General features: G+C 42.5%; 3 protein-coding genes across 4 annotated transcripts in view; 2 read left to right on the top strand and 1 right to left on the bottom strand.

Moving 5' to 3' along the window:
- Nucleotides 1-814: 814 nt before the first annotated feature.
- Nucleotides 815-3,809, bottom strand: ngrn (neugrin, neurite outgrowth associated). Its single transcript, XM_080763096.1, has 3 exons — nt 3,378-3,809; nt 2,750-2,860; nt 815-1,625 (listed from the first exon to the last, which is right to left on the bottom strand). The coding sequence occupies exons 1-3, from the start codon at nt 3,608-3,610 to the stop codon at nt 1,025-1,027; spliced, it is 945 nt and encodes a 314-aa protein (XP_080619222.1). The 5' UTR covers nt 3,611-3,809; the 3' UTR covers nt 815-1,024.
- A 454-nt stretch (nt 3,810-4,263) lies between these two features.
- Nucleotides 4,264-11,676, top strand: nfyal (nuclear transcription factor Y, alpha, like). The gene is made up of 9 exons (XM_080763818.1): nt 4,264-4,353; nt 5,120-5,230; nt 6,604-6,750; nt 7,291-7,443; nt 8,007-8,109; nt 8,271-8,419; nt 9,932-10,105; nt 10,341-10,451; nt 10,714-11,676. Exons 2-9 carry the CDS (start codon nt 5,150-5,152, stop codon nt 10,777-10,779), a joined length of 984 nt encoding a protein of 327 aa, XP_080619944.1. The 5' UTR covers nt 4,264-4,353; nt 5,120-5,149; the 3' UTR covers nt 10,780-11,676.
- A 792-nt stretch (nt 11,677-12,468) lies between these two features.
- Nucleotides 12,469-22,225, top strand: part of ahcyl1 (adenosylhomocysteinase-like 1) — a 29,517-nt gene continuing 19,760 nt past the window's right edge. Inside the window, exons 1-3 of one of the 2 annotated variants that reach the window (XM_080764134.1) lie at nt 12,469-12,996; nt 20,324-20,438; nt 20,580-20,723. In XM_080764134.1, coding sequence (XP_080620260.1) covers nt 12,772-12,996; nt 20,324-20,438; nt 20,580-20,723 — 484 coding nt within the window. In that variant the 5' untranslated portion in view covers nt 12,469-12,771. Of the gene's footprint in view, nt 12,997-16,278; nt 16,411-20,323; nt 20,439-20,579; nt 20,724-22,225 lie in introns of those variants that run through there. The other variant, XM_080764135.1, reaches the window with a different exon arrangement.

Raw genomic sequence — 22,225 nt, 5'->3', positions numbered from 1 at the left:
ACTCATGGAGAATTGGACAGGCAGGCAGTCAGACAGCTACTCATAGACAGGCAGACAGACAGCTACTCATGGAGAATTGGACAGGCAGGCAGACAGCTACTCATGGACAATTGGACAGGCAGGAAGGCAGACAGCTACTCATAGACAGACAGACAGCTACTCATGGACAATTGGACAGGCAGGAAGGCAGACAGCTACTCATAGACAGGCAGACAGACAGCTACTCATGGACAATTAGGCAGGCAGGCAGACAGCTACTCATAGACAGGCAGACAGACAGCTACTCATGGACAATTAGGCAGGCAGGCAGACAGCTACTCAGACAGACAGGCAGACAGACAGCTACTCATGGACAATTGGACAGGCAGGCAGGCAGACAGACAGCTACTCATAGTCAGGCAGGCAGACAGCTACTCATAGACAGGCAGACAGTAAGACAGCTACTCATTGACAGACAGACAAATAACTACTCATGGACAGACAGACAGACAGACAGGCAGGCAGGCAAAGAGCTACTCATGTTATGTTATTATGTTATTATAACAGCTACTCATGTTATGTGCAATAATTTGTGCAGTTATGGAAACAGCTCTTTGTGTTTATGCAAGAAAATGTAACACATTTATTTATTTACATATTGTGTGCATGCACATTGTACTTTGATACATTTTGCGAAAATAAAGCAATTGAAAGAGAGAAGTTATCAAGTATCATTAATGTCGTAATTTTATCTACTGGCCCCTAGCCCCTTGCCATTTTTGTAATGTGGCCCACAGGTAAATCTATTTGAGTATCCCTGCATTACACTGCCTTGTTTCACAATATTGAAGCCCAATAAGTAAACCACCTGATGGTGAATGAGTTTAAATATTTGTTTTTTATTTGAGAAAATGACTACCGGTATATAAAACATGTAACTACATTAATGAGTGCAACTTTTTCTTTTTGTACACACATTACCAAAAATAACTGACAGTGTGAAAAAGCCAACTGTAATTGTACAGTATACTGTATGCAGACGTTCTCAAATTCTATACAGAAAATTGCCGTTGTCAAAGAACTCATTTCCAACTCGCACCACAGGAGAATGCTTTGCTGTTAGCATAAGTTCCTCAATTTCTTCCTCTAAAAACACCTCCCCATCCCAGCCCTCCTCTTCATCATCATCATCAATGTCTTTCACATTTGAGCTTGACGTCACTGGGGCAGGTTGGCTGGGAACGGTTAGTGACGCTGAGAGGTGAGTGGGCAGCGTGGCAAGGCAGTCAGGAGGACCACCTGGGCTGGCAGCTAGAGCTCTTGAGCCTTGTCTGGATGTCAGAGTTACCAAGCCTTCTTGTCTGGATGTCAGAGTTACCAACGCGCTTGCAGAACTCTCTGCAGGCAGCAGCAGAGCTGCCGTGCTGTGACTAGGCAGCTGTGGTCTGTCCTGTCCTTGTCCTCTCCCTGGAGGCAGGGCCTGCTGACTGAGTCTTGCCATCACTTTTGAATCCTGCTTGGCTTTTCTTTCAGGTACAGGGTTAAACTTGCTCTTGAGAACCCTCAGGATGACATCAGGGGTGACAGAAAAGCCCTCAGCCAGACGCTCCACTGTCCACTCCTCTGGTTGCTCTTGCTTGAGATATCTGAGGATGAAGAGCATTAACCCATTCAGGAACGCCTTTTGGTGTTTTAAGCATTATGTTATACTTTACATAAAATGTTGTGTTATTGAAAACAAGCGCTTCCAAACTCTGACACTTAGGAAAAAAATGCTTACGACTAGCTTTCCTCACAGATGTGTTCATAAAGGTGTCTACATGAAGAAAAAAGTGGAATGTCCACACACGATATAATTCTGCTCCCCGTCTTTTTTATTTCAACCTATAAATACAACGTTTCGCCCCTCCAGGCTTTCTCAAGTTACATAAAGGTGTCTACTATCACAGAAAAAATTGTTCCAACCCAACTCCCTTGGGAAACTTTGTGACAGATGCTGAAAGTTGCTGAAAGTTGGGGTACCATTATCAACCAATATAAGGCAAAATAATCCAAATTTCATTATACTTTAAGTAGCATGTGACATGTCAAACTAGGGGGTTTTCAAGATTCTGAATCCATTGCAAGCATTAGTTTTGCACAAAAAACACTCTAAAAATGCCCATAGGCGTCATCACAAATGTGATGAGGTCAGCACATTGTGGCTATGGCCGAATTTAGCCCAAGGAGTATTTTCGTGCAAAACCCATGCTTGGGCGGCTGTGGCTCAGGAGGTAGAGCAAGTCGTCCAAAGATCCGTGGGTCGGCGGTTCGAATCCCGGCTCCTCCTGTCCACATGTCAAAGTGTCCTTGGGCAAGACACTGAACCTTACATTGCCTCCAATGAGTCGGTTGGTGTGAGCTTGCCACCATTGGTGTGTGTGTGTGAATGTGGGAAGTGAGGACACTGGCGTCGACTGTTCGCCGCTTCACCTCCCAATGTATGAATGAATTAACCATTGTAAAGCGCTTTGAGCACTTGGAAAAGCGCTATAAAAATGCAATTCATTACTTACAGTATAATTAAATTTGGAATTCTTTGCCTTATATTGGTTGATAATGATGATACCCCAACTTTCAGCAGCTGTCACAACAAAGTTTCCCAAGGTAGTTGGGTTGGAGCATTTTTTTCTGTGATAGTAGACACCTTTATGAACACATCTGTGAAGAAGGCTAGTGGTAAGCATTTATTTTGCAGATTTGCCACAACTTAAGCTACCTAACTATTTACCTTATTTGTTCCATAGAAACCCAGCTCAGCTTCCTCTCTGGGGCTCCAGAGGGAGTCATTTGTCTCATAATGTTATGGTATTTCACAGTCTTCTGCCGCTTCCTCTCCTCACTGAAACAATTGAAAGAATCATAGACCAACATGTCACATCATGAGCAAGTAAGATACTGAACAAAAATTATAGTAATTTAATCAAATATATAATGTACATAATGCATCAAATGTGTTCTGATCAGAGAGCCAAGTCTCCTGCAGGAGGCGTGTCTGAAGTCTGTCCTGAACCTTTTTGTTTCGTTTTTTTTTAAACTTGATTGCATAGGGCCTAAATCAGGGGTGCCCAAAAGGTAGATCAGGATCTACCAGAAGATCACAAAGGTGCAGTCTGCAGGTAGACCTGTAGATGATGATGTGCAAAATGATGAGTGGTTATTAAATAATAATATATAATGAATGAGGACCCCAATGGAAACAAGCCGGTAGGCTTTCTTAGATTCATCCTTTTTAGCAGACTTGTTTGTACTGTACTGTACTTCCCTGTGCTTGCTTGTCCATGTATAATGATGTATTGTAATGTAAACTGTTAATAAAGTATCCAATCAAAAATCAATCAATACATCATCATACTCACTCAATTATTTCCTGCAGCTTATCTTCTACATCTTCCATATCAGCGTCTTCTTCAAACATTTCTTGTTGCCGTCTTGGTCTTCTGTCCGAGGCCCTGCTGTGTGTATGGCTCTGGTGGTCCGCCCAGACTGTAGCACTAGCATCCCGGCTTTTAAAACGACAGCTCCATGTATTTAATGCTGATGGAACACCGAGCCTTGATACCAGGGACAGCATCCGGACAGTCAGGGCCATGTTGTCGAAGAAGGAAATGTTTACGTTTACCCCTAATACCCCCTACAAAAAATCAGTCTTGTCCAGAACTACAATCAAAGTAAATACCGGTAGCTAAACTATAAAATATACGTCACTCTTCGTCATAGAACAAAACACTCATAAGCATCATGCATGTGCTAAAGTAAACCCGCGTTGGACGCTGACATCATGCTGTATCTGTATCATGATCATGACTGATGAGTGATGACATCATGATGTAAATGAAAAGAGCTCCGCACGAAACTTCCTAGTCCTACTTGTGTCTGTTTGCTGTGCTCCTGACACCTACTGGGCTGGAGGCTATTTTCACACTTGACCCGATAACATACAAAAAGCCCTCGTATAACGTTTTGCAACAATACATTTGTGGCGATAAGCCGCTCTCAAAGAGCTGCAATTCGAAACTGGCCCCTGTAAAAATGTACACATGTTCCCCGTTTGTTGTTTTGTTTGTGTATGTATGATTGATTGATTGATTGATTTAAACAATGATTCACAATCACTAATATGAAACCAGAAAGGGGGAAATTGCGACATCTCCTGGCCAGTCAATAGCCTTGCATGCGATGCGTCATGTTGGTCTTCATGCATGCGCGTCGTGCGTGCGCCTCCTCCCTGTCGCTGTTGTTTCATTTGCGCCATTTTGTCCGCTCACTTTGGTGATTGGACTTTAGAAAGCTGTACTAGAGCCAATCAGAGGGGAACCGGACAGCGGAGAGACGGTAAGGCAGAGCCGATTGAAGGCATTGGTTGGTAGTTGTCAGCACGGATTGGTTTGTCACGGACCAACCAAATTACTAACCCTACAAAATGCAAAAATCGAACGGCAGTTTGTTGATTCCAACTGTCACGACCTCGGCTAAATAACACACACGTTGCTGTTTTGTTTTTCCACATAGGCTCTGTTGCGTGGAAACATCATCGGTGTGTGTGTATGTGAGACGGACGAGCGTTAGCTAGCTGGCTAAATGTGTCGAGTCTCAAACAAAGAAGGGGCGATTGATTGTCTTGCATTAAAGCGAGCTGTCAATCTTTCCACACTAACAACAACCTATATCTGATTTGGTGGGTGGATTAACGTCAACTCACCAGTTATGTGTTTCCGTTCCTGACATCCAGCTTCAGCTACATTTGGCTAGTATGCTAATGTTAGCCTGGTGACCCCCCCCCCTAAGAAAACAACTTGACAGTTATTTAAATATCATATACATCAGTAAGGGACAACAACAACAAACAACATTATGTCCCATGTGGTGCATCCAAGCCCTCCATTGAAAATAAAGGCAGCAATAAGGCATGCATTGCTGATGTTCAGAGTTGCACTGACATTAATACTACATTGACATTTTTGTCACGTTCGATTAATAGCCATCAATCAAGCTGCATTCAGCACACAAGCCAACCCTTTTATTTTATTTTTTGTAATTAAATACATAGATGTCAAATGTGAAGGTTTTAACTGACTGTTTTCTGTCTTTGCTTTCAAAGAGAGGATTGTGTGACATAAACTACCTAGATATGGAGCAGTACACTACTGCAACAACCACGACTGGGGAGCAGATCGTTGTGCAGACTTCCAATGGACAGATCCAGCAGCAGGTGAGCATAACCAGGTTGCAAAAGCTACTACAGCATGTGACGTGAGCGTTAAATTACAGTTGACACTGACGAATGTGTGAGCAGAGCACAAAACTGGTAGGGCTTATTACATACAGAGGATAATATCCACGCGCTAGTAGCTAGTCTATAAAAATCACACCCGTGTGAAGTGAGGGGCACTTTACCAACATCACATATGACATAGATATGACATCAATTTAACATCACAAAATAGCAGTTTATAAGAATCGTGGTCCCTTATGGTTTTCCTCTGAAATGCAATGCAAATTTGCTCAGTGACAGACAAAACAAACATTAAACTCTGTTCATTGTTAATGGCATTTAATGTTTGTGTTGGAGACAAAACAAACATTAAACTCTGTTCATTGTCAATGGCTTTTTCAATGTTTGTCTAGACAAGACAAACATTAAACCTGTGTATAGGAGGGGCTAGTGCCCCTCAACAAATACACTTTGCTGGTGCTGGTGGTATAGTACTGAGATGTCTGTGTAGTAGTCCATAGCCAAGACACTGTAGCTGTGTCCTGCCTTGTCTGCAGACGCAAGGCACAGTGACGGCTGTGCAGCTGCAAACCGAGGCTCCGGTGGTGACGGCCTCTGGCCAGCAGGTGCAGACTCTCCAGGTAGTGGTGTGACCTCCGCCCGGTGCCACCGTGTCACATACAGCATCTCACAGAGTGTGCATGTCATGAAGTCACTGTGGTTCATCATGATCCATTTCAGAGCTGTTTGATGCAGCAGCCTCTCTCCTAGCATGCCCTGTATCTGCCTGAGCTGCATGTAAAGTGACTCAGCCCAATGTGTCATGTTGTCTCAGGTCTCGTGCCTCCTCACTCATGGCTGTTGATAGACGACTGTATGCCAGAGTTGTTCATATTTTTGTCCCTCTATATTATCTTTTGGTTCTTGAAACGTGAGTCGGTAAGAACTCACCTCAGACCTTGCTCTGAGACGAGGACACAGCAATGTGTCTTGTTGTGTTCAACTTGGACAGTGAATGTTTTGGCAAGTAATTACTGCATAGTTACTGCACATACGATTCACTTGTATAACATAGTCATTGTGGGCTGTCTGCTGTCATTTAGAACTCATCCCATGCCTCTTATTTACAAAATGACTGTGGGATCACTCCCCTTGGCATGTTGTTGTGTTTATTTCCTATAAAAAAAAAACAACGCTGGGAAGTCCTCAAATGCTGCCCATTACCCAAGACGTGGGTTTGGGGTCGGTCTGGATTCTCGAATTGCATCTTTTGCTCGTTTAGATTTAGCCATAACTATGGTATTAATTATGAAGGTAACTAGCGCCTAATAGGTTACAAATACAATAACTGTTTAAATCCTTGCCTATAGGTCCAGGGGCAACCACTGATGGTCCAAGTGAGTGGAGGCCAGCTTATCACATCATCTGGACAACCGATCATGGTGCAAGCCATGTCAGGGGGGCAGGGCCAGACAATTATGCAAGTCCCTATGTCTGGAACCCAGGGACTTCAACAGGTAAGTCAAGTGACTCAGTCTTGTGACTCTGACTCTTACATAATATGTATGTTAACTCCACAGCAACATTCTTTAGCTTAGCTAAACAAAGTAAAACCAGTGGACAAGATGCACTGTCATCATGCATAAGTGCCAGGCAGCAGGGGGTAAAAGGATGATTTAAGTGACCATGGCATTGTTGGTAATGCCGAATGGGCTGTTCTGAGGGTTTACAGCATATACATCAGATTTAGCATTGTTTTTCCAATCTTATATTGTTGGAAAGTATTAAAGTGGGTAGCCGGTGAGTTTCTATTCTGAATGATTGGCTGGGATTCTTGCACTTGCTTAAACCTCCCAGAGGAAAACTGACAAAATGCTAGAGGCTGCGTGAATTAATGAGTAAATTAAATAGTCCCACCTGTCGTCGCTGACTATCCTTTTGTTTTTGTAAAGTTCACACACTTATGCTTGAAACGCCACAGGGTGGTGGTACATTTTTCTGTCTGGCATGAGGCATCAATTATTGATTGTTGTTTTATGTATTCTATGCCCGCATAGATCCAGCTGGTGCAGCCAGGACAGATCCAATTGCAGGGCGGTCAGACCCTGCAGCTCCAGGGCCAACAGGGGCAGCCCCAGCAGATAATTATCCAGCAACCCCAGACAGCCATCACTGCGGGACAGAACCAGGTCACTCTACTCAATCAACAGGTCACTCAGCCTTCGTTTATATTTAGTCGCACGACAGTGACATATTGATATGCCTTCGATATGTGACATTCATCATTTTCAAATGAAAAAAGGTTTTTTGTTGTCTTTCTTTTGACAGAATTTTCTGCGCGACGAGGTCGTGCAACTAAGTATAAATTAGTCATCGCTCTGACAACTCAGGTTTAAGATGGTTCAGGTGTTCCGTTTAGTTTCTCATAGTGTATTGGTACAATAATTATACTATCCAAGTAAAAGCTTTCAGAATTGTTAAAAAGACGGAAAAACAAATAAGTGCTTTATGTAGGTGAGATAATAATGGGGAAAGGGGGCAAAGGGGCTTAACAAAGGGCTTAATGTAGCAGCTGTGACTGGTTTTAGGATTAGTTTAATTACACATGGAAACTATGACAAAATGGAGAAAAGAGGGGAAAATGCTGATGAGAAGGGGGGGGGGGGGGGGGGGGGGAATACTGCACCAATAACAAAATGCATGAATGAGACCGTAAATGAAGTAGTATTATTTGCATCCAAACTGAGTTCCTCCTCTACTGTTCATCGTACAGGGCCAGCAGATCAGTGTGCAGGGCCAGCAGTTGGCCCAGACAGCGGACGGACAGACCATCGTCTACCAGCCCGTCAATGCAGACGGCACTGTCCTCCAGCAGGGTAAAGTCACACAGCAGTGCAACCAAACCACTGTACACCAAACTCGGAACACTGCTCCATTAATATGCACCATTTCCCCATTGTGTCCTAATTCTTTTAACTGTCTATGTTAAGTGACGGGTGGTATATCGTGATATTGCTGATGAACCCCTCTACTACAGGAATGATCACCATCCCTGCATCCAGCTTGGCCGGTGCCCAGATCGTACAGGCTGGCAACAACACCAACACCACCAACAGTGGCCAAGGCACTGTGACCGTAACCCTGCCAGTCTCTGGCAACATGGTCAATACAGGCGGAATGGTCATGGTAAGACCCACTGCAGAGGTACCCAGCATTCTATCGACAGTACCTTCACACGGGTTGTGCTGTGTGGTGGAGGAAAATTAAGTCATATTAATAGTCACATTTCCTTTCACTAATAATCGGTGTCACCTATTTTTCCAGCTTGCAAAGAAATCATATTTCTAATGAGCACCGTATACTTTACTGATAATCCCGGCCTGCAAATTTGAAGGCTAAATACAACATTTTGTAGTCACTGTGTGTCTGGATCATTTTGTTAGAACACATTGACTGGCCTTATAGTCTTTGATAAGTTCTTAAATGTGCGCACCTGGAAGCAGAGCATTTCAAAACATTTTTGCGTTACCTTAACGGCGCGAGTGCGTATGCGTTTACTGCACGTGTTTACTGCGCGCGTACAGTGTGTTTGGATAGGACCAATATATCTCAATGATACCAGCTACACCAGACGCACGGATACCGCAGGCCATCCTACGCATGCTCTAAAAATAGGATCGGTTCTAATTTTTTTACGTGCGTATGCACCCATGCGCGCGTATCTATCCTCCCGGAAGGTCCCGCACAAATCTGCCGCGCGCCACAGATCTGGTGTAGCCGGGGCATTTCGCACGCATACTTTGTGCGCGCAGTGTGCTTACGTCAAACGCACACATGCCCGGTGTAGCTTGGCCGTAAAGCACAATTACACTTTGGTAGAGTTTGGATCTTCAATAGTTGCTCCATCCATAGATAAAAAAACATACATTTCACGGTGAAACAGGTCTCACAAAGCATATGTATTAGACTCATTGCAGTGTTTTGTTGTCTATTTACAATGACAATATTGTTCTTTCTTACTTGTACAATAATGTGGAGCATCTGCCTTAAAATAGTCAAATCACATTCCAAAATTGCTTAACTGGGTTTTTGTAATTGTATACATTGGCAGAATTAGATTTGTTCACATTTGTTGGTGTGCTAAAATTCTGACTTCACTGAGCAATATGAGTCCATTTCTATTTTATTTTTATATTATCAATTAATAATCTACAGAGCTACAATAGATCAACATTTGGAGTTACATCACGGTAAGGTACAGTAACTACTACTGTAACCAACCCTCCAACAAAGTTGAATTATGCCCTGATGAAGACTGGTATAGGTCGAAACATGTTGGTTTAATAAAGTTTTCCTCCTTTTTAACTTTTAAGTGTGCCCGGATCGCTGATTTTTTTCTATAGATTATCTTTTATCCCGATTGATCCCAGGAGCACCTTTTTACTATTTTTATATTTCGTATACCTGCACGTCTCCGTTGAGCACCTGGTTGCTTCCTTGCCTCTGAAAGTTGAATTATTATTATTCATAGTATTCCAAGTCATAGTGGTTGTACTGTATGTGTTTGACACATACAGTAGAGTACCTGCACACAGCCTGCATTTATACTAGTCACACATACTAGTATTATTTACACTACTTTTCCCCCGCCATAGATTTTAAGCAGATTCTTTACATATATATGTGTTTCACCATCAGATGGTGCCTGGAGGTGGCACTGTGCCAGCCATGCAGCGTATCCCCCTGCCAGGGGCTGAAATGCTGGAGGAAGAGCCTCTGTACGTCAATGCCAAGCAGTACCACCGCATCCTTAAACGAAGACAGGCCCGTGCCAAGCTGGAGGCAGAGGGCAAAATTCCCAAGGAGAGGAGGGTAGGGGCACTTTTTCTCGTGAATACTGGGAATGTTTCACTTCATTCCAGATCTCAAATTGAATAGGATTGTTGTTGGTTTAACTTAATTGTTGTATTGACTCATGATGAAGCCCCCAGTGTATTGTAGGGATTATCCAGATGTTGGGAGACCGTGGTTCACTTGAGCACGCTCAGTGTGTTCACAACAGTACATTTGCTGTGGTCTCTCTTTGACCATTTCTTCCCTCTGCCAGAAATATCTACATGAGTCCCGCCACCGCCATGCCATGCAGCGCAAGCGGGGAGACGGCGGGCGATTCTTTTCACCCAAGGAGAAGGAAGAAATGGCTTTGGCCCTGGCACAGGTAAACTTGGTTGATGATATACAGTACATATATGTTTGAATAGCATTAGATGGGGGAATTTAAGATGGATTTATCTACTGTATTCAAAAAGTAACTGTGATTCACTGTGCTCTCTCTGTAAGTAATTTTTTCAGAATATTTTCAAAGATACATAGTAAAACAGACCTGTAGTTGGTGTGTGCCCCCCCCCCCCCCCCCCCCAGCATAGGGGGTGCTAGGGTTCAAGTGGTAAATATTAATAATACCAATATCTCTTGCTCAGCAACAGCAGGAAGCAGCCCAGGCAGCAGCCGACGAGACGGTGGCGCAGATGATCCGGGTGTCGTAGCACCACCATCATAAAACACCACCCTGCAGCTAATCCATCAGCCCACCATTAACTCACCTCCAACAACAAACCAGAAACACACTCGCTGGTTTCTACCGTAATTTGTTCCGCCATCATCAGTCTTCCAGAAAAGCTGCCCACCTCCTTGCCGTAGAATTATTTGGACTTCCTCGCCCATGAAATGGGGAGGGGTGCCTCATTGCTCAGCACTTACAAAACGGCTTCTCCTGTCATATTATTTGGACAGCAGTGAAATATGAAGACACATGGAGCCAGCACTGGCAACCTTTCATGCGACCGCTATATGAAGCCATTTTCTTTCAGACTCTGGTCAATGCTTAAGCTGGATTTTTTCACCAGTGGATGTTCATTGCTTTAACTATTTTGGGCAATTGGTACAGGATAAAAGCTGTACTGACTAAACATAGTTGACACCTTTTACATGTGAATGTGTAAGTTGTGGTACACCTGCCTGTACCCTTTATATTTTATGTGATGTATTTTATGTTGAGATTTCTTTGAATTCTTTCAGTTCTCATGAAAACGAAAGGTACTGCCTTGGACTGAAATGTGAAAAAAATGACATTGTATTATTCTTTGTGCCCCAATGTGTAAAGTTGTACTTAATGATGTGCCCAATGCTCTATACAGGGGGCATGTTTTCTATGATCTTTTTCATGATGTGTTTGTAGAGAAAAATAGATGTTGCATCATGTTTTACTCATAGTTACTTATTCATCGCCTCTCGAGCCTAGGGATGTTTTTATTTAAATTATATTAAATAGATTATTATTTTTTACTTCTGCTGCAGTCGCCCATTATTTCTTTTTCTTTATTTTTAAAGAAAGTTTTGAAAGTAAACTGTTAACATGCATTCATAAACTTTTATGAAAGTGACTTGAGTTGATGGTCGTTCGTTCCTTAACTTCTACCAAGCTGTGTATGAAACAGAATTGAATCGTCAAATTAAACACTACGTACATGTATACAATTACAACGTGACCATGGCATAATTTTAGCAGTAATAACACATGCCAATAATAATAATAAAATTATATAATTGGGCTGTTACTATATTATGAATCTGGTATACCCCCATTGTTTCTATTGACTGAAAGAAGTGTATTGAAAATGGTTTTGTTTAATGTTAATTATTTTTCATTGTTTCAGGTACAGTAATGATTTGTACATAGCAGTACTGCAGATTTTATCATTACTTTTTTTTTAAACCTAGAATCAGATGAGATTTAAAGTAGTTATGAATGACCAAACAATGCAATAGTGTTGTTTATAAAATGTAACAAAAGGGTCATCTGTCTGACCTCCCTCGTGTGAAACGTTCACATGAGGGACAAGGTCAGGCATATTTCACAGTGAAAGAACTGACAACGAGTAACTGACAGAGTTGGGTCAATTATCTAACTTTAGCTGCACAATTAGACTAAAGGTAAAGAGAACAAATAGTGTGCTCACTGTGCTGTGAATATGTATGCGTTGCATTCACAGGATTGCAGCGAGCAGAACGATTCAGTTACATTGTACTGTGGCGCCTTGACCACGGGTCCTTCTCTCCTCCGACGTTCATTGGACAAACGCCGCCCACACACACACACTGCCCACTTGTTCAGGTGACACCGTGACAGGCAGCCTCAACACACCGCCCGCTTCTCTAGATGCTACTGTCTGTCTGTGGAATGGATGGCAGGCAGCTTACCGGGACGAGTAGGATGTGTTTCTATTCATGCTTATTCTAAAGTAATGGCGTCAAAGTGTAGATCCGCTCATTCAATTTAATTGCAGTGTGTAAGGGTCTAGAGTCTAGACTAGAGCATATCTTGTAAACTGCTTGCGTTCTATCGGGACACAAGAAGCAGAGCAACACGAGGAGGAAGGAAGAAGAAGAGGAAGAAGACGACTAGACTAGTGGTCCAGGCTGCACACTGTAAAGAGGACAACCAACCATTATCACTGGTCAAATATCACCTGCATGCCATGATGACTGACTCGGCAGTTGACGGCAAGTCGGAGGTTAAACAAGCTACGAAATATGTCAAAGAGACTGAGAACGTTGCAGAGAAATACTCAGCAATGACTGTGAGCAAGAACAGCGATATGAACATGACTGTGAGCAGCAAGAACAGCGATATGAACATGAACGTGGGGGAACTGCCTTCCGCAGCGTTCACCGCGGTCCCCACGCTCAAGTCTGTAAAGAAGGTATGATGCTCAGTCTTCATCATCATTGACTGTGTGTGTGTGTGTGTGTGTGTGTGTGTGTGTTGTATAACGGACGGAAGTGCGAAGGTGATAAATTCGTGTTGATGCGCATTAGCACTGCCACTGCAGTACTGTAAATTATAAAACACACTACTGTAGCCAGTGTACCTTTAAGTGGGCACTGGGGCCGGGCACAGTGCACCCACTATGGTCATTAACAGTATTCACGTATGCGCTAGAATAGATGGAATACCGCAGCCCCAAAAGAGCCAGAATCACTCTATCCCGTACAGGATGTCGGAAAACTATAAAGATATGGAAAACGCGAAGCTATTGATTTACAAAGTTTGTGTCCAGTATTTTGATGGCATGGCCTCGTCAAATTAACTACTTTATCTGCTCTTGATCAGAAATTGTAGCTTGTAGGCTACAGTAGGCTACATAAAACATAGCAATCTACATCTACTGTACACTTTAATAACTACTTTGATCAAAAAGTATTTTGTATAGGCTTTGTGTCATTCTAAGTTCCTTTACTGTTCCTCCTTCCTCAGAAAAGGGATGTGGAGAGGAGATCCCATGACCGTTTGGCTAATAAACATCTGCATTTGCAGACTTAATACTAGTAAATGCTTATAATAACAACTTCATTATTATTTCAACCCAACGGTAAATCGTCTCTCAATAACAATGTAAAGTAAAAAATGGTCCTGTGCAGCAGGGGCCCAGGGCTTATTATTGTGACCCCCTGCCTGAAAGGGCAATAATATGAGGAGTAGGACCAGCCCCAGGGAGGGAGTCTGAAGTAAAACATATTGGATGGCAGGAATGTGGACAGTTCTTATGAAACAAGGTAGCTCTGAGTGTTATGAATAAATGTGAGAGCCCTGTGACTGCCTCTGGTCAAGCTGTGCCACCTGTTTGTGTTAAACAAATAACAGCGATGGGCCCAAGAGATATTGAAAATGATAGAACAGGGAAAATAAAGCAAAATGTATCAGCATCAGGTATGAAAACAGTTAAGACGATGCTGTTCAAGTGGGAACAATATAGTATATAGTGCACTCTGGAGTTTAACATTATCAACCGTGCGTTTGTGTGTGTGTGTGTGTGTGTGTGTGTGTGTGTGTGTGTGTGTGTGTGTGTGTGTGTGTGTGTGTGTGTGTGTGTGCGCGCGCGCGTGCGTGCATCAGCATGTGTGTGTGTGTGTGTGTGTGTGTGTGTGTGTGTGTGTGTCTCCAGTCCCTAGTACTAATACATCCAACAGTTACACAATACACCCCCTGGGAGATGGAGGCACTCACTGTAAATGTATTCATGCATAATCTTTCACATCAGATCTCTGTGAGCAATTTTACATAACCCATAACGATTATTCTTACTTAATGGTGAGGGATTCACTCCTGTGAGTCTGGCCGTTTTTTGCGAAACAGACTTTTTGCTACTACTCCTACAGATCTTGTCCAAACCTCACACAATTCTATGTAGTAATGTGATCAAGACATACATATTTGTCAGATGTTTCAGATTCCATAACAATGGGCTACGTTTGCCGGCCGTGGCCCGTTTTGCACAAAACACAGCGTTCAATGGCCTTGAAACATAGCACGTACATTCCCACTAGGTTAAGGAAGAGCTGCAGCCCTAAGGTTTTCAAATCGGCCTCATGGTGGCAGTGCAACAGGTCGCAACACAGCGACACTTGAGATCGAGCAGATGTTTTGGTATCATGGTAAATATTTGCACTATTTGAGTGACAAAGGATGACATATGAGCAAAGAGCCCATCTCCTCCCTAATTCTCCAGAAAGAAGCAGCACAGAAACAGACTCAAACACATTTACCACTTAATACATTGTGCACAAGGTCAAACTAGTCTCTGAAACTATTTGCAAAATGGGTTCCCTCTGTTATTTCTGGACACCAAATGTTTCATGCTCAGTGTTTGACCACCACTTCCCAAGCTATGTTAACAACAGGAGAAAAGTCGCTTTAAGATGAGAAATATTACACATCCATATGGACTGGTCTAGTCTAAATCATTTTCCCTGTGTGCCATTGACATTTAGTGTTTTGGATCGCTGCTTAACCAGAAAATTTCTGTCTGCAATTTCTACCTTGACATTCAAATTCTTTGTACTGTGGCTGTCTGTAATGTCAAAGCTTTCCTACAACAATACACATGGGAAAAACAAACAGATTATAAAATTCATGGTCATTTGTAATTCTGTGGGTGTCCATCCTGATTTCCACCATAATGTCTATCAAATAAAGGTCATAGTTTAAACGGAAAAGATTACCAGCAACATGTATGTTTTTTCATAACACTATAATCCGTCACGTCTGTGTTGATCTAAATGACATGGCAGTACGTGGACGCCTGTCTCAGTCTGTGAGAGGCCAATGAAGGCGTGGTCATTTTGCAGTGTGGATTTGTCATTGTAAGTGTTGTTAGATGTTCTGTTCTGTTTATACTGTACTGTATAACTTAAGATGATTCATACTTGAAGCCAAATTTCAAGAGTGTTCCATCTCTAACTTGACTGGGGACAAGTTCTTGGTTAACAGCTGTTGTCTTTAGTCAGGGTCTGACTGTCCTTTTATTAAATTGGGAGGTGGACGCTTTTCAGACAGGGCATTAGTCCGACATTCATCCGCATGTCGGACTAGTGTCTGCTCCCGTGCTTGCAGTTATGGTTAGGTTAGGAGATGAGGTGGGTTGTCATTTGTCTTTTCAATCAGACTTTGTGGTGTTGGGTCAGTGCCCAACCTGCATTTTGTCATTATACCGGCAATTCACAACATGGCTAAAAAATGTTTCTAAGAGTAAGATTGAAAGTGTACTTAGATTTAAGATGCTACTGGGTCGGTGACCTGTAGATGCTACAGAAGGCTAACGGAAACAGAGAGTATAATTCCTGTGTCTATCCCCTCTTATTAGTATGGCTAGTACTAATAAGTACTCTAAGCTGCTGTTAGTGTTGTGAGGGTGTGTGTGTGTGTGTGTGTGTGTGTGTGTGTGTGTGTGTGTGTGTGTGTGTGCACGTGCGTGCACACAACAGCTTGGCCATAGACTATAACCTACTGATTTTAGCAGCTAGTTGTCAAGGGTCGAGAGAGAGAGAGAGAGAGAGAGAGAGAGAGAGAGAGAGAGAGAGGGCGGGCGGGCGGGTGGGCGGGCTGGGTTGGACGCCCCTACTATCTCGGCCTTCCCTCTCTCTCTCTCCATTAGAAATGATGATAATAGTTGGGAACCTCCCCCCACCTCTGCCTGGGAGGGTTGTAGGATAATAACATCAGGGACACCTAGCACCATCACACAGAGGACACAGCCACAGGGAGACAGAAACTAACCTGAAAGACCAGGGTCTGACCGGCAACCATGGCACACAGACACGGGAATGGGCGGGAGCGGGTGAGTCACGACTATCTCATCACCAGGGGGCTCATACCGTAACTTTATTCTGCAACTTGGGTACCACTGACACACACAAACACAAACACACACACACACACACACACACGTATGTGTCAATTGTCGGTTCTCGTATGCCGCAAGTTTTCAATGATGTCTTTGTATTTGGGCTGAGCTGAGCTCTTAATCGTGAATTACTCACCACTGCAAACTATTCAGTATGGCTTTAATGGCCATTATATATTATCGGAGGGCAGTCAATTAGTTGCAATATCATCTCTTCAAAAGACCACAGAGGACAGAACTCTGGAGCAAGCCATTGACTGTCTGCGCAACAATATTTCCCTAAATGTTCTGACCACAGGAGAATGAGTCGCTTATGCCATCTCTGTACTGGCCTGGAAAACACTGAAATGCACTAGCCAGAACGTAGTCTTAATCCTAAAACCGATGCAAAAAGGTGAGCTAGAACCCAGCTGCTCATCTCGGTTTGTATTGTTTCATTAAGCAGTAGTGACACACTGCAGACTGTTCAGGTCCAGTTTTCATTAATGCCCTTGGAATGAAGTGTTATGAGAGTAGAATGAATGACAGTTGGTACATCATTGTACATCATCATTGGATTATGTTTGAAAACTTAATTTCTTATTTCATCTGAAACGTAGACCACTAAATCAATCGCGAGATGATATCAAAATCTGTATTGTCAAGGCAATTTGTCCACAAAGTACAAGACACCTTCCATTGTGAACGCCTTAAATTCAGAATAATCATAATTGTGTAGCAGTTACCAGAGAGCTAGACCAGGCGTGCCATTTTCACAAGTTCCCAACACTCAATCTTATGTGAAAATCAGTACTTAACCCTAATATGTTACATCATTAGTATGCAGTGTTTTACGGCATATTTACCATGTGTAGTATTTTTACCCACTGCATAAACAAACTAAACTGAAATTTACATGTACAATTATGATTGAGTATTGCATAAGCCTACTAACAATTTAGTATAGTTAGTATTTTATCATTGTTACCACTTTGAAGTCAGCCTGCATAAACATATACTATTTACCTGTATATGACTATTGAATATTGCATTCTATCATGTAGAAGTGTTGTGTCATTATATTAGCACTATGTCTGCATTAACATCATACTGTGGAGCTCAGCTCACACTCACACGATCACAATGTTATCCAACTGTTTTTAGTCAGGCGTTCATGTTCTCCCGGAATTATCAGTTGTGTGTTGTGTCAACGCAGCAAGCAGACGTGTTCGTTTTTACTCCAAACACATTCTATGGACATATAAAATATCACAACAAGCCACTTAAAAGGCTTTATGGGAAGGAATATTGGAAATGGACATACTGTACTACACCTGTTTTCTTGGATGGGCAAAAAGAGATGAACAAGTAAGGATTTTTTTTGTGTAAACTCTGTCCTTCACTCCACCATCACATATCTCCATCACTAGCAGTATCTTTTAGGGAGGTAAATGTATCCTTAATTTCTTCTTCTACTCCATGGTGCCATCGCCAACCAAGTCAAATGTGTTGTAAGTTAACTTGTGAGTGATTGACTGATTGAATACTTTATTTTACAGTTTGCAGAAAAAGCACAGGAAAGTACAGTTCAATACAAGGTCTGCTAAGAGGATTTGTAGCCTAAGAAAGCACTATGGCTAGTTTCCATTGGGGTCCTTCATATTCAATTCATCCGAGTAAGTCCCAATTGATCTGTGGCCATAGCCAGGTTGTCTTTAACTGAAGCACACGTCATGGTGCTTACTTGTTTCAGTGAACTGCTACCCAGTCCTGAAACAACCTTCTCACAGGCCCATTCTTGCAGATCTCAAGAATGTGGTCACTCACTTGTGGTCTATAGCAGTGGTTTTCAACCAGCGGTCCGGGGACCACCTGTGGTCCTTGAAGGGATTCCAGGTGGTCCCCAGCTAAATGATGGAGAGTTGGTAATGGATTGGATCCTTATAGATCTTTAACTCTGGAGTGTCAAATGAAACCAAATGTACCCGTACGGGTCCCTCAAGAGTTAAATTATTGTTAAACATCTGCATTACTTATGGTAATTTACAAAAAGTCAATACAATTATATAATGTAGAAGAATTGTCATTTTGTCCAGTGTTTGCCTGTTCTCTCCTAATGGTAAATCTTATCCAACAACAAAATATTCCACGTTTTGGGTCTGAGAGGCAAAATCTCATCAAATGGTGGTTCGTGGCTCAAATGCAGAATAAATAATGTACCTTGATATGAAAAATTCTTTATGTGCTAATCTATTGGCTAAAAGGGGTTATATCAATCAAACTGCATTAAGTTGGTCCACCAGTGTATAGCCTGATTCATAATTTGCTGTGCATTGTCTCACTGCATAATAGCTGATCTACAAACCCACAATGCATCGCCGTTTGATACGTTGTGAGCTTGTAGATCTGCCATTTCTGGTGCGAGGCACTAGCACGCAACTGATAAATCAGGCGTAGCCGTACTCTGCAGCTCCCCACTGCCCCTGATGACCCAGTTTAAAAGACCTAATGGGACATCTGTCAGACTCTCCTTAATCTCTCTAATGGTGACATCTAAGTGTTGTCTGGCTGCTAGGGCTGCCAGACTGTTCTTAGCTCAGCGTGTGCATTGGGCACTCAGTGGATTTCTTGGATCTTGAGGCCAATTGTAGCCCACAGAGTGCTAAAGAAAGCCAATTTCACACCAGCTATAGTCTTATAATTAGCACTGTTACACTTTGACACTAAGGTCTCAGAGGCACTTGCCCATCGCAAGTACAGGACTTCTTTAAAAAGGTCATGCTCACTTGCCCTAATCGTCCATTATAAAAGGATAGGTAAAAGTTTAATTATCGTTCAGTTCAACAACCTACATAGCTATGAATATGAATGGGCTCACACTTGTTATTTTATATTTTTAAGTGTAACAGTGAAAACTACATTAGAGGTAAACAGTGCTCTTATTTTACATTCCAGAAGACAGAGCGCTCTGGCAGTTCCGACATACTATTGGTCTGACTGTCATTAGACCGACGACCTACCTCAAACCCTAACCTAACCATAACCGCAAGCACGGGAGCAGCGCATGTTCGACCGCATGTCTGACCGCATGTCTGACCGTTTCCGCATGTCGGACCTTTGGTGTGTTGGATCTGCGTGTGTGTGTGTGTGTGTGTGTGTGTGTGTCTGTGTGTGTATGTACAGTATGTATGTATGTATGTACTATATATAGGCCTATATTCATATTCAACTGAACAATGCACACAGACACTTTCGTCATGCAAAAGTGCAATTGTAGTATGAATTAACTTTTAGTATGCCTGCAAACATCCAGGCCTAGCCTTCCCAACCAAGCAGCCAGCAGTATTTCATCCATCCTGGGCCCTTTGAAGGGTCTGGTTGACATGGAGGTGAGCCATGCCAACAGCTGAAGCCTGTGCATTTGAATGAAGCATAAATCAGTCTTGGGAGGAAGTTTCTAAAAATAGATAGGCCCCACCTCCCTTCTCCCCTGACCCACCTGTGATTTATCTGCTCTGTGTTAATGTAGAAGGCTCAGACGATGTCTAGTACCCAGAGCTTTGAGGTGACATATTTTTCGTCTGGCCTGGCACAGAAAAAATAAAAGCTCAAATAAAAGCAGAAACTCAGGCATACAGTAGAATTAGTTATTATATTATCTAACGTTTATAGCTTACCATTTATTTTCTCCCTTTCAGGCTTCTGATTTGATGATAAACAAGCATATAAAGTACAGACGCGAGTCCTGGCATGCGCTGCCTGGCTTCAAGTGATTCATGTCTATTATCTACCATTTGTTTAATGATTTATATAGTAGCCTATTTATATCCCTGTTGTTTTCCATTGTGTCTGGTGGTGTTCTTCTCAGATCCAGTTTGCTAACACAGAGGATAAACAGGAGTTCAGCAAGTACCCCACCAAGGCTGGCAGGCGCTCTCTGTCACGGTCCATCTCGCAGTCCTCGACAGACAGTTACAGCTCAGGTACAACGCACGCACGCACACACACACACACACACACCATTTGATTGACACAATGATTATAAGGTATTAGTTTCATAATTGTATCCTTTGTGTGTGCGCGCCATAATGGTGGCTTTTTGTGTGGTCTCCCGCATTTCCCAGCTGCCTCTTACTCAGACAGCTCTGATGATGAGACCTCTCCACGGGACAAAGCTCAGCTCAACACCCAGGGCAGTACCGACTTCTGTGTTAAGAACGTCAAACAGGCCGAGTTCGGCCGACGCGAGATCGAGATCGCAGAGCAAGGTATGTGAAACCTCACAGGCACATGAAACCAAGAGCTGGTCAGGAACATTGCATTTCAGAATCAGAGTCAACTATGATGTGACAATATTATTGTAACATCACATGATTACTTGCGTGAAAGAGTGGCAAAGAATGTATTTAGTTATGCCGATAGGCCGGAAGAGGATCAAAGTTGTGCCGACTTAAGGCCAATACATATTCGTACAAGAAATGTTTGGAGGGTCGGAAGGAGTATGGACCGTGCTTAACAGTACATACTGTAATGTACTATGAGATGCTGTGAGCAATTAGACACTCTGTACCACTGTGAACAAGACAGAGAGGGCTTTGAGCACCCTGTGGCCACTTTGTTCCCAGATACGTATCACGTGGTGTCCGTTTCTGCTGCTCTAGCATTGTTTGATATTAAAGTCCTTCTCTTGGCTCCCAAACAGTTCATGACCCCAGGCTAGGGCTTTGTCAGTACTCTCCATTGGGAAACATGATCAGGGCATCCTCTCTCTTCTATTCACCTATAAGCTACCTTTTTCTCCCCATTTCATTCAACTCTCTCTCCTTCTATTTCCACCTTAGAATTTATTTTTGTTTGGTATACACACGTCATTGTTTGAAATCTCTCTCTCGTGCCCAGGTGGGTTTTAAAATACTGTACGCTCCTCCAGCCTGCTGCCATTGTTGTTCAGCAAATCTGCATTTGTTTATCAAATCATTTGTAGATTTATCAAAAGCTTTTGATACTGTCCATCGTTCCCTTCTGTTGCAGAGACAGTGTTGGTTTTGACACAAATGTCTGTAGTTGGTTCCAAAGCTACCTGTCTAAAAGACGTCAATGTGTCAAACAGCAAATACCCAGTCTGAGTTTTTAACCATTTCAAAAGGTGTCCCACAAGAATCAATACTGGGCCCAATCCTTTTTAGTATCTATATAAATAATATCACCGATCCTCTTTAAATAACTGTAGCTGTCATCTCTATGCAGATGACACAGTCATTTATTGTACTGCAGACTATACAAGTCGCAATAGAAAACCTACAACTTTCTTTTAACGTCCTCCAGGATGCCCTTATTGGTCTCAGATTGATGTTGAACATCAGCAAAACAAAATTCACGTTGTTCTCCAGAGCCAAAACAATCTCCTATAATGACATTCGCATATCTTCTATGAATAGAGCTGATATCGAAAGAGTCACAGAGTATAAATATCTTGGTATTTGGATTGATGAGAGACTTACTTTTAAACAACCTACAGAGGTCCTTCGTAAATTGCGACATAAAATTGGCTTTTTGTATAGAAATAAAGACGAGAACGAGAACTGCATTGGCACCTGTTCTTGTATAAAGCCATGCTTGGAGATTGTCCTAAATACATCTCATCTTTTCTGAAATGGGACTCTGAACCCTACCACACCCGGTCAAGTCATTTCCCCAAATTCAAGGTACCAAAAGTTTACTCTGAACTTGGTAGATCTGCTTTTAGCTTCTGTGGCCCTAATACATGAAA

Source organism: Protomyctophum bolini (assembly GCF_963924005.1).
Source record: "Protomyctophum bolini genome assembly, chromosome: 5".
Taxonomy (NCBI): domain Eukaryota; kingdom Metazoa; phylum Chordata; class Actinopteri; order Myctophiformes; family Myctophidae; genus Protomyctophum; species Protomyctophum bolini.
Note: the sequence above shows the minus strand (reverse complement) of the source record. Positions and strands in the feature narration are given on the sequence as shown.